At 40.0% G+C, this 12688-nt stretch overlaps 1 protein-coding gene across 4 annotated transcripts in view; it reads right to left on the bottom strand.

Annotated features, from left to right (window-relative positions):
- Positions 1-12688, bottom strand: part of mybpc2a (myosin binding protein Ca) — a 77822-nt gene that overhangs the window by 18225 nt on the left and 46909 nt on the right. For all 4 annotated transcript variants that reach the window (XM_078161461.1, XM_078161464.1, XM_078161462.1 and 1 more), the window contains 6 exons: positions 9017-9141; positions 4336-4441; positions 3770-3939; positions 1653-1818; positions 1036-1142; positions 915-944 (listed from right to left, as the gene is read on the bottom strand). In XM_078161461.1, coding sequence (XP_078017587.1) covers positions 915-944; positions 1036-1142; positions 1653-1818; positions 3770-3939; positions 4336-4441; positions 9017-9141 — 704 coding nt within the window. The remainder of the gene's footprint in view (positions 1-914; positions 945-1035; positions 1143-1652; positions 1819-3769; positions 3940-4335; positions 4442-9016; positions 9142-12688) is intronic.

Here is a 12688-nt window from a genome sequence, read left to right as displayed (position 1 = left end):
ATGTACTTTGAATGTAAAAACGTTAGAACTGGAGCTGAAAAAGGAGTGACATGAAGAAAGAAATCAGAAGACTGTCTTAAAAACCTACCCAAAATCCAAAAAAATTCAAAATAAAATATTTTTTAATGATGGTGTTTTATTTTTCAGTTTCTTTGGTGCAAATGTTTCCTTTTTCAATGCCAAACTCTATTTCCAGCGCTGAAACTGTTGCTGTTCTAGCTCCGTATGTTGTGACCTTCCAATTTTTCAATTTGATATTTTGTCTTTTTCTTTCAAAGAGGGGCATTTCATGATCAGAACACTCAAGTTTAAGAAGGAAAGAAGTTTAAAGCAACATGTAAGCAGCTGAAATTCTAGTGTTAAAATACTCTTTAAAACATATTAAAAAAGTCTGCAACTGAAACAAAACACTTGGCTTACCATACTGAAAAAATGAAGACTACCATATGGGAGCACATTGGTTGGATACTGAGATGTGTCAGCAAGATTTTGGTTTTCACACATTCAACAGGAAAGCTACTGTTTGTGTGAATACCACAGTGCCTATGAGCACCTGTGAGCATTTTCCTGCACCAGCACTTTACTTTTTTCAAAGTAACACTGCTTTACTTTTAATACTGCAACTTGTAATTCAAAACAATTTTTTAAACTATTCTCCCTGAGCCTAGTCAGCGGGGTTAAGCATTTTGCATGCAGGATTTGGAGTGTAAAAGTTCGGAGTAAAAAGAAAAGTAACCTCCATCATACCGGTACTAGTTGTCCTGCTTACTGTATATCCGACTTTAGACCAATAATGGATCTATACGTCAGCACCCTTACATAGCTCTAGCATACATACTGTCATGCAAGATGAGGAATACAAAAGGCGGCAAACAACAACAGCAGACATATTTTTTCCATAAAATGATACTTACCTTGTCTGGGAACATAGTCAATCTTGATTTCTAGAGGAGTAAAATAAATATGAATCAGTCTTATTCAAATATGATTAGCTCATCAAATGCTTGATATTTTATTTTTGCGTGCTGCTCTCACCCAAGAAGTTGAGTTTTGCAGAGAGAGAAAATGCGTAGCCATCAGGGACAAAGGAGTAATCTCCAGCGTCCGAAGGCTTCACGTCATCAATCGTCAGCTTGTGGGTCCTGGGGACATGTTACCAGATGTTACCAAGGAGACAACACTCGTTGTGACCCACAATTATGCACAAGACAGTTGCCCTAGCAACATACTCCATGAGGCAATATCGCAGAGTGAGAAACATACTAAATGGCTTTCACCTTGTGTGACCGCTGTTGCCTTGGCATATCTCCTGCCATAGGCGGCTCTGATGGAGGGATTACTGAGAGAAACCCCAGACCCTAGGGGTGTGTGTGTGATGTGTGCGAGTGTGTGTGTTTAGCGGTTAGAGCTTTACAGATTGCAGCCTATCCAAAAAATGGGTCAAATAAGTAAGAAAACCCTTTGGTAATAGTTTGCCAAGACATGTAGCAGACAGTGCTTATTGTGATAGCTGTATGATTTTGTGTGTGTGTGTGTGTGTGTGTGTGTGTGTGTGTGTGTGTAACTGCACATGACGGTTCAGACAGAAAGCTCCTAATAACTGCTTTTTTTTTGACATTCAGACGTAGATCCACAGCAGTCAGATATAATACCTTCCAATGTGCGTCATTTTGATGCGATCACTGGGCTGGACCTCCACGCCATCCTTGAACCATTTCCCTGTCACTTTTTCATCAGACACTTCACACTTGAACACAGCCTGTTCAGCAGCCTTCACTGTCAGGTCAGCTATGCTCTGCAGGACCTCCAGTTCTTTATCTGAAGCAAAGACAGCAACATAGATCAGTACAAATTGTAGTGTACAGATATACTGTATGTTAACACAGACACACCATCCTAGCCTGGCAATGTGTAACGATAGGTTAGAAATGCATTGCAGTCATGTTATTACATTACAAAACTCATAAAGCTAGAGGAACAGTATTGTACTTACACAGATGACATTTTGAGTATGACATTCAAGTCAAAGTTTTAAACAGTTATTTCCTCTTTTTGAACAAAAAGGAATACTTTTACATTTTCAGAAATTTTCTCTCTTTTTTCCACTGCAGCTCGACTCTAATCACCTCACTTTTGGTACCGGATGTTTTTCTCAATTCCATTTTCCACTGCAGATAGAACCCCATCAGTAGGTGCTTTTCCATCCACCTATTTATGTGCACATATTTAATATGCGCATAAAAAAACACAAGTGAAAAAAAACAAAAATTAAAAAGAAAAAAGTTGAAAAACCGTAGGAAAAAAAAAAAAAAGATTTTGGGCTGTTAGGAGCAGGCTGCCATTTTTAGTTGAGTTGATAAAAAAAAAATGCAGTTGTGATTGACGGTAGCTTGGCTATTTAAAAATGCATGTTTATGCCAGATGTCCTTTGTCGTGCTAGTGACAACTCTCTCTGACCAACTAGTGGTCGGCCATGTCTTACTCTAATTTCTAGTATCGGCTCAGCACCTCACACCAAAGAAAAGGTACCAGGCACTATCCACAACTTTTTTTCAGAAGAAAACCAAAAAAGAACAGTTCCAAGCAGGTCAAGTCAAGCTGTGCCAGTACCATACAGTGGAAATGAGGTTTTAGAAGAGATGATCGATACCACACTCACGTCTGTACAGTAAATATGTGGCTTAGTTTAGCTTAGCACAAAGAGTGGAAACGATGAAACAGCCAGGATCTGTTCCAAGGTAACAAAATCCTCCTAGCAGCATTTTTAAAGCTCACTAATTAACATGTTACATCTATTCCGTTTAATTAGTACAAAAACTGAAGTGAAACTCAACTCATGCTGGAATAATTTTTGGCCAGTAACTTTCTGGAGTTATCTAACTGTTCCCTCCTGCTTCCAGTCTTTGTGCTAAGCTAAGCTAAGCTAAGCTAACCTGCTCCTGGTTGTAGTTTAATATTTATTGAAACATGAAGGTGGTCTTCTCACTAAAATCTTGGCAAGAAACCAAATTAGCGTTTTACCCAAAATGTTGAAATATTCTTTTGAAATTACTTTTATATTATAGTTAATATAACAAATTGAAAAATGATAATTGTGTCTTAGCTACAGGTGGCTAGAGAAAGAAAAAAAAGGTTTGGTGATTCCACTTTTAATTATGTTTGTGTGACTCCTGTGGATGTCAGCTATAACATCACACACTCTGGCACACAACAATAATGAGGTGTTCCTGCATCATCTCAGGATGCACCCTAATTCAGGCAGTCTGTTAAGCAGTCTAGGTTGCATCACTGTTCATACTGATCACCTGGTGCACTTTCACTCTCACTGTCCACTGAGGAGGAAGGACACGCATTTTCTCACACTCTAATCAATTTTGGAGACCCGTCTGGCTTGCAAGTATGCAGCGACTGAGCCAGCCTGATGTCTGAGGGGTAAGACAGGACCCAACCATCAATTTTGGAGGTGTAAGAGAAAATTAGCATGACGAATAGTGTGATGAACTACTAATACAAGAGATTAATGAAGTAATATTAATTATGATATGAGTAATGGCTAATTTATTGCTTGCCATGCTTGTCAGGATGGAAAACATCAACATGTGCTGATGTGTAAATTTTCTTAAGTTTGTAATTGCACAGCCATGTCTGAAATACTTGTTAATAAACTTTATACACCAGCTGATCATGTTACTGCTCCTGCTGCTGGTAGACTGAACTGTAGATGTGTCAGAGCATTGTATTTAAATGACTTTATAAGAGAAAACGGTACCTTCAACCTCCAGCTCTGCCTTCGACTCTCCACCATTGGTGAATGCGTAATACGTCCCAATATCCTCCAGAGTAGCTTCATTTATGATCAAAATGTGCCTCTTCCCATCCTTTTTAAACCTGTACTTTGAACCTGCCGTGTCTCTGTTCAGCTCGACTCCATCTTTCATCCTGAGGAAACAAACACAAACACACATGCGTCAGTGACACTTTAACACACAGAAAAGGGAGGAAGAGCTGATTGACGTGTCTGCAATGTTCTATGTGGCTAGAGCCTTCAGGGATCACAAGGCTTTGACACATTTTTAAAATGGTGCAGACGGTTCATTTCCTCAGATATATTTTAGGATGTTAGGTGCTGCATTCACAGCAACTGCAGAATGAAAGAGTATTACAAGAAAAAGTTAAATGTCCATCAGTGGCAGAAGACTGTAACACTCCAACATCAGTATTTAAACTGACTGTGTTTCCGCCTTTATAAAGACATAGTTGTAATCTGGGTATTTATCTGACCCCACAGATTATTAAACGATAATGCATTTCCTATTAACTGATATACTGGCTCACCATTTGACGTTGGCTCCTTCCTCGGATACTTCCACCTCAAACTCCACCTTCTCGCCCACCACGGTGTGAACGTCATCCAGCAGCTTGGTGATGGTGATCGGAGGCTCTAAAGACAATCGTACAGCTTTGAGCAAAATGTTGAAAAAGCAGGGTGATGTTGAGTCATTAACGAACTGACTAAATCATCACAGTAATGCTGACCAGGAAGATGAGAGGAGGATAAAAGACGTGCGGTGGATGAACAGAGCTGGAAGGTATTAGGACTTGAGTAGAGTGAGCAAGTCTTTCTTTGAGAACAGGGCATGACTCAGCAACAAATATGATAACTAAATTCTGGCACATGCAAAGTCTTGATTTCTCACTAAAGTATATATATATGTGTATATATATACATATATACACAGTGTTTGTTTTACATGTGTGAGGAGTTTTGTCTGACAAAAATGGAACATGGAATTCACTGAACATCAACATCAATGAGAACATAAATGTGATTATTTTTATTACAACACTAGCTGTACTTCAGGTATTTTTGTTCTCCTCCCTCCTCTGGTAACGGCTGGTTGGTGGCATGTGTATTGGTGTTCTCATTAAGTAGAAAAGCCTAACACACAGAGCATATGCATGCTCTTTTTTAGCACAATACACTCCTGAAATCCTTCTCAGTGCCACCAACCACACCCGTCCTGTAGAGGTGGAAGGTACCTCAACTCTCCCGAGGTGGTGGGAGTCACATTGTGTAACCGCATGGTGTGATGCTTGATGCTCTGCTAGCCTCAGCTATTTGTCATCGTCAGCATCCAGTCCCCCTCCGGACGTCTCAATTCTCTTCAACCTCGGCCCGAGAGCCCAAAAACTCTCTGAACCACAGTCACAGCACCGCACAGACGTGTACAATGTGACTGCGGGCCTCGCAGAAGTTTGATGAAATGAGCTCCATATCTTCAGTGTGATTTGTGGTTGTTCCACCTAAAAACTTTTCTTCCAGGGATAAATAGAGGAGACATAACTAGAAAAAACTCCATCATAAAACAAATGATATAATTGTGCATACAGCCACCTCTCCGTTTTATTCATTTTATTTTTATTTCTGCAATTTATTCATTTATTTCTGACTATTTTTCATTGAGTCGTTTTTACTTCATTTCTGTTATCATGATCATCTCTCTGTGTCTCCACGTGTAGAGGTATTTACCCATGTATTTTCACTTTTCCAGCAATGTGCACTGAAACTTAGACACTGAACTACTGATTACTGTATGTCCTAAAAATGACTATCTTCATAACTACTTGAAATTGATGAAAAGTCAATCAAATTAATTATTTATAGTGACAAAAAATCAAGTAACTACAAGTGTACAAACCTCATTTTTACATTAATCTACATCTGGTTGCAACCAGAGCTTTGTGAGTGTCGAATTTGGTGCCATTCACTTTATACCACAACACAACAAAAGCAAAAGCTTTTGCTTACATACTTTATGTCATTTTTTAAGTGCTGTGCCTTCTAGTTTGACTAGTTGTCATCTGCTGAACTCGCCACTGTCTTCAACAATGTCAAGATGAATCAACAACAAAAGCCACTGATGCAGATGTTTGCAAACAGCAACGTGAATGATACTTTTATGGACACAAAGTGTTTGTGTCCATAAAACCCCCTGCACATTAACACAGATGCACACACTGTAGGTGGCATGGGAGCAGTGTCTGTGATGAAGAGCTTACCCTCTTGTATGGCCTCTGAAAATATAAAAGCAGTATGGGCAGCAGCGAGCACACAGAGTAAAGCATGGGATTAATATAGAAGCAGTAGACCCAATTACATCTATTAAAACCTCTCATGCTCACAAAAAGGACTCAGAAGAGACCATTAAGATATAAGCGCCAGAGTTAGACTGATAATATAATATTATATTATATAATTCTTGTCTTTTTAGATCCCAAAAACTCATAGTAGTACAGTGTTGTTTAAGTGGAAAAAATCACCATTTCAGAAAAATAAGTATTATATTATTGGATTATAATTATTGCATTAATATGTTCATCATTTAATGTTGCAGGTAAAGGTAGAGATAATTGTAATTACTTTAAATACTGCTGAGTAGCCTAATATATAGACCCTTTTACTGCTAGTAAACAGAATTACCTTTGTTGGTGGGCGGGGCTTAGCTGGAGGCAAAACAATTCTCCACAGACATTAGCTCTTGCTAGCTAGGGAGTTCTGTTGACTTGTTTTAGATAGTTGAGAAAGATAATGCAAGTGGCGCATTCAGAAATACTCATTCTGAGTGCCGGAGAGCAGCGTACAAACTGGACCATTTGTAAATTCGTAATGCTATCAGAAAATACTGGTTATCCAGAGTGCCGCACTCTGAGTGGCGGAGCATTCTCTCTGCACTTAGTCTGGGGAGACCGAGCAGCAGAGCGCCAAGCGGAGTGAATGTGAGATTAACTTAACAGTTTGTTAATTCATGAAGAAATATAACACTCCATTTCTTCGACCTACAGGGTTCTCATTTTTGTGTAGAGCATCAGACTGAATTTATGAACGCACCATGTCAGGTCCCTCACTCTCCGGGACCATGCGTGTTACTCAAAAAAGCAAACACTGACCAACAGGACCAGACTGTCCAACCCGTATGCCCTCACTCAGTAGATGGATGATTTGGCAGGATGAAGGTGGGATGGTCGGCTTTGTGGTTGATTACTATGGCAATCTAACAAAGGAGGATGACACTTGAACAGTTTCCTTCAGTTTGGTTTGCTATCGAACCCAACGTTAGCTAATGTGCTGAAAAGTTAGCATTACAGAGAAATCCAATATCACTCTAAATACCTCCCCAGTTTCTGATGAGGTGGACATGATAACCCTTAATACACACATAACATTATTCATCCCTACAACAGGAACTACCTTTTCCCTAACCTCATATGAAGTTTTGTTTTTGATGATCGCCTCCGTCCAGTCCTTTCATCTCACTGCAAATAACCATAGTTGTCTATGTTTTTGTTGATGGGCAGTGGCGGCTGGTATATGATAAAATTAAAGTTTTGAGCCATGACTCCTTCTATCCTGGCTCCCAATAACACAACAAGGCGACATTTTAAGACTCCAATGTAGCCTACATCCCTGGGTGGCAAGTCGTAACAGTCGTAACAGTCGTCATTATGACGTTGGCCCTAAAAGGGTCTATAAAAATAATGTAAATCTGCAATGTCATAAACACTTTAAAACAAATAACATGAAGTAAAAAGTCCAAAATCTAGTGGAGTAAAAGTACATGCACGTACTTAATTAAAGTACAACCACCTCAAACTTGTACTACAGTACTTAATGTAAATGCACTTAGATACATTCCATCACTGGATTCATGAAATACTCCATATTACCATTTTCAGCCAAATAAAACTCAACAATACGAAAAAATTAATCCTTTAGATTATCTGAATATTACCACTAAATAATTAATATGCCAGTTGAACAGCAACCAAAGCAGGGGTAAACGTAAAACATCCAGGGCTCAGCCCAAACCGAGAGTCTAGGGCATGCTCCCCACACCCCCAGAAATGCCAGTTAGCCTTATAGCCAACTTTCCCTAGTGGCCACTCACGATACTGCAGCAAAAAACTCTCCTGCAGCCCAAAAATTCCTGATGTCATCACAATGTAAAGTCTATGAGCTGAGTGGGAACTTGAGGGTGGGGCTAGCAGGAGAAACACTACTGCTCATATTCAGTGGGTGGCATACTGCTTGAGTAAACCCGGAAGCTAAAACCTTTTTTGGTGTATGTGCCAGGTGAGCAACTCCACTGGCATGAATAGGTACCATTTTGCCATCATTATCTAGTTGTTATTAAAATCTATGATGTACCCCCTGGAAGATTTTTTCCCCATTTATGGCAGTTATATGCACTATTTTTTAAGCCAGTCAGATAATAGAGTAGCTAAAAATCTGTATATCATTTGGAAAAACATGATAGTTGCCAAGGGAAGAAAACCTCCTGTAGCGCCAACAACCTATTTTGAATCTAACTGTTCTCCAACTGTCGTCATCACTCTGAAACCGCAGCACAACAAACATTGAGGATGACTAATTTTCATTGCTGCCACCTAAAATGAGGCAAAAATTGTCTGCTCTTACTATTTTAAAGTTACATAACACAGGTTGGGTAGGCATTTGGCATGAACATCGTTACTAACAGAAGAAGTAATAGAACTTTTGCAACATTGATTGCTGGTCCAGTCAGAGAGACTGAGGGGAAACGACAAGAAATTGAGGGTATTTTAAAAACCTAAAAGATTCAGGGCTCCATGAGAAGATGCTCCCCCTGCTCCGCCACTGAATCAAAGTGACCTTCAAATTCTCACATATCAGTCAAACTCTAACAAATATGACAGCACATTAATATGTACAGCACGACAACAGTGATACATGACAATAAACAAAACATGAGAATTTCACTCGACACGTACCCATTAAAAATGAGTGAGCCGACAACAGAGAGCCGCATGCTACTGTGAGGCATAAAAGCATTGAAATAAACAGAAGACAAACACAGACACAAGAAGGGAACAGAGCTGTCAAGCCTCTCAACGTTCAAATGACAGCATTTGCTAAACCGAGCAGAAAAAGCTCTCCCTGCTGAAAGAAGGATTCCTCCAAAGACAGTGACTCATATACCTTTGACAAAAACCTCCGTGAAGCACTTCTCCTCCCCGACCACGCACTCGTACGCTGCGTCATCAGACAGGTTGCACTTGTTGATAGTGAGTGTCCGCTTGTTGCCCACGCTCTCAAACACATACCTGGATGCACAGGGATGATGGGGGAAGATTATATGATGAGGACAGAGAACAAACGAGGGGAGAGAGACACAGACACAGAGGAACAGAGAGAGAGAATAATGAATACCTGCTTTGAGCAAATCTGGCCTCAGTCAAATGCAGAGGCCTGAAGACAACAGAGTGACATTCTTATACAGACCTTCAGCACAAGTATACACTCCCACACACACACACTCACTCTCTCTCACACACACACACACACACACGCACACACACACATTTGGGTTGCTGTACCAACATGGTGACAGACATCAAAGGACTACAGTAATGCCACCGACTCATCATCACACGCATGGAAGGCAGTGATGGGAAATATTCCCATGGTTACAAGTGTTCACATCATCAGACAACTCATGGTGGGGACTGCCATTCACAGTAAGTCTAATTTCAGCAGCAGCAGATGAGGCATGTGAGGCAGTAAAACATATCGAGTGTATGATATAAAATTGTACTAAAGGAATAGTTCCCTGAAAAACAAGCTCACCTCCCTTGGCTCTCTATGGTCCCAGAGATATCAAAGGTAGGGCCATAACGGTACATGTATTTGTGTTGAACCGTTCGGTACGCGACTTTCGGTTCGGCACGACCCTGTACCGAATTATTGGGCGCAGGATATTATTTTATTTTATTTTGTTTTATTTTAATTTCGTTTTGCGAGCTGAACCATTTAAAATATCTAGTTCCTAGACAGACATAATTGAGTGACGGACCGAGTCCGACCGTAAATCTACGCTTTCACTTTGTGCAGCGCATTCTCACATTTTGACAACATGGCAAGTGAGCCTGACGAACCTGAAGTCCTCCATTTGGGAACACTTTGGTTTCAGGGTAAAATACGAAGATGGAAATAAACAAGTGGACAAGACAAAAGCAGTGTGCCGATACTGCAGAACAGCGGTCGGGTATGTACTTGGAAACACGGCTAACATGCTAACGCATCTAAAGCAACACCACCCGAGTATGAACGTTAACCGGCACGACTAGAAAAAGCAATCTGGGGCAAACTACGATATCGTCGTCGTTTAAAAAGAAAGAGCGTTTCCCTGACCGTTGCGCTAAATAACCAACGCCATTGGAGTTGAGTAAAATTGTTTAAGCTGCACTTTAGATATAAGCATGTTTTGTTTACTGCACTTTAACAAAGTGGGAAAGCTAAGTAAGTTCCTAGTAAAACTGAATCTGAGCAGGCTTTAAAGCTGACCAGCTGCACTATACTTTTTATTTTAATTGAGTAAAACTGTTAAAGCAGAAATGTATATTTATATTTTTCATTCAAAAAATGTGTTAAAAAACAGCAGGATTTTATTTTTCACTTTTATATTTCTATTTTCATTCAAACAATGTAAAAAAGCAGGATTTTATATATATTTGTTTAATTCAAAAATTGTGTAAAAAGAGTAAACTGCTGTGGTGGTATGTTTTAATAAGGTTACCAATAAGTAAAAGATATTTAATAGTTGTCTATTTTTTTCATTACTGTACTGAAAAAAAACGAACCGTGACTTGTGTACCGAGGTCCGTACCGAACCGTGATTTTTGCGTACCGTTAAAAACCCCTAATCAAAGGGCAAATGCCCATTGTTCTGACAACCTGAAATTCCAGAGCCCTGTTAGTCCAAAGCATGTCCCATTGGATTGAAAGCCCAATTCTCTGACAGTCCATTGTCCCAAAACAAAACCATTTGCTTCCAAGTCCCATTTCTTTGAAAATACAAACTCCCTGAGATTTGACAACCTAATCGGCTGAAAAAATGTTTGCACTGAATGTTAATGTAAACCACATATATGTTAACATTTGTCACCAACACTGTGGTGAATGTGTAGTTAGGTTTAGACACAAAACCACATGGTTATTAGGGATGCACCGAAATGAGAATTTATGGCCGAAGCCGAAGCTGAATAATATTAAACGCTTGGCCGAATACCGAGTACCGAATACCAAATATCGTTGTTTAGTTTTTCATTAGTTTTTGCAGATGAACCCCCTCCAGATTAGTGTTGTCACGGTACCAAAATTGGATCCCACTGTACGATAGCAATGAAAATATCATGGTTCTGAGTAGTATCACGATACCACAGCGAAAATGACGCAGATGTGCCTTTTGTCATTTATAAAAAGATAAATCACTTTTCTATAATACATCAATGATATTTCAATGGAATAAATTACTTATTGACTTATTCATACTTCACAAACAGCATCAATCAGTGATTAACATAGGGGGATCAAAATAAAATAAATAAATAAAATAAGAATCAACCAGCCACCCTCCTCCCCTGACAAGTCCCTTCATAAGTAAAGAACAGTCCCTTAAGTGCGGTGAGGTTTGTGGGCCGTGAACGGCTCGTTTCTCCTCTGACAAGTCACATACCTGTGTTCGGCTGGCTCGGCTGTTCAGGTACTTTTGGGCAGTCATGACGCCAAGAAGAGGATATTATTGGAGCCGACTTCTCCTCGCCGGTAAGCCGATGGCCGCCGTATTTGACAGGAATAGCTACATTACTGTCTGTGTCTGTGACCCCCGTTCAACCCACAATCGGTGGAATTCGCCTTTCGTTTCTGCTGGTGGTTGAAATCTGTAGGCTGCTCGCACAGCGTGCTGAATGATTTAAGCCTATTTTGCTCGCTCCAAACTATTTTTAGTCGCAAATGCGAGTGCGGTTACGGACGGATCGCCACACTGCTGACATTTTACTCCGTCCGTCACAGCACGCTGTTTGATTGCGTTATCAAAACCGCGCTGCTATTATTCGGCCTTGCTTTTAACTTATTCCACCGAATACCGAAGGTGTGTTTTTTTGCAATATTCGGCCGAAAATATTCGGTTACCGAATATTCGGTGCATCCCTAATGGTTATGGTTAGGAGAAGATCATATTTTGGATTAAAACGCCTACATTTGGTAGCATAAAAGTCGCAGGACTGCGGAGCAATGGGCATTTGTTTTTGGGATAACAGGCTGTTTGAGAAAATAGCTTTCGGTCCACTGGGACATTTTTTAGACCGATGGGAATTCAAAATTTTGGGCCGCAGCATGGCACCAAGGAGAGCATTATCCAAGTGTTTTGTGACCATTTGTGGGCTCATGGAATTACGCTTGGGCGTGCATTTGCATGTGCACAACACAATCCTTCACAGGAGGATAGTCCACGTTCTTTGTTTAGCAAAAGTTTAGCAAAAATAGTCGTGCCTGCATTTCCTTGAGCTCACAAATGGATACAAGACACTTGGATTATCTGCACAGGAATTTTCAGGAAGTGTGTGCAATGTTTTACAACCTTTTTTGCTACTGTTTTTATTTTTTGGCAAATCTGCTCTCCTAAACCTTCAAGTTGGAGGCGAAGCTGAGGAGATATGGATAGTGAGCCCAACAATATTCACAACCTAAATTAAATTTATAAAAAACAAAAAAATATATTTTGATCAGTGGACTGGGACTGAATAATACAGCTGCTTGGTATGAAGTCACTACTATTTTAATCTCTTTTGTTCACTATGCTGGTATATG

The sequence above is a fragment of the Epinephelus lanceolatus genome, chromosome 18 (assembly GCF_041903045.1).
Source record: "Epinephelus lanceolatus isolate andai-2023 chromosome 18, ASM4190304v1, whole genome shotgun sequence".
NCBI lineage: Eukaryota > Metazoa > Chordata > Actinopteri > Perciformes > Serranidae > Epinephelus > Epinephelus lanceolatus.
The sequence above is the reverse complement of the archived record's forward strand: the minus strand, read 5'-3'. Positions and strand labels throughout refer to the sequence as shown.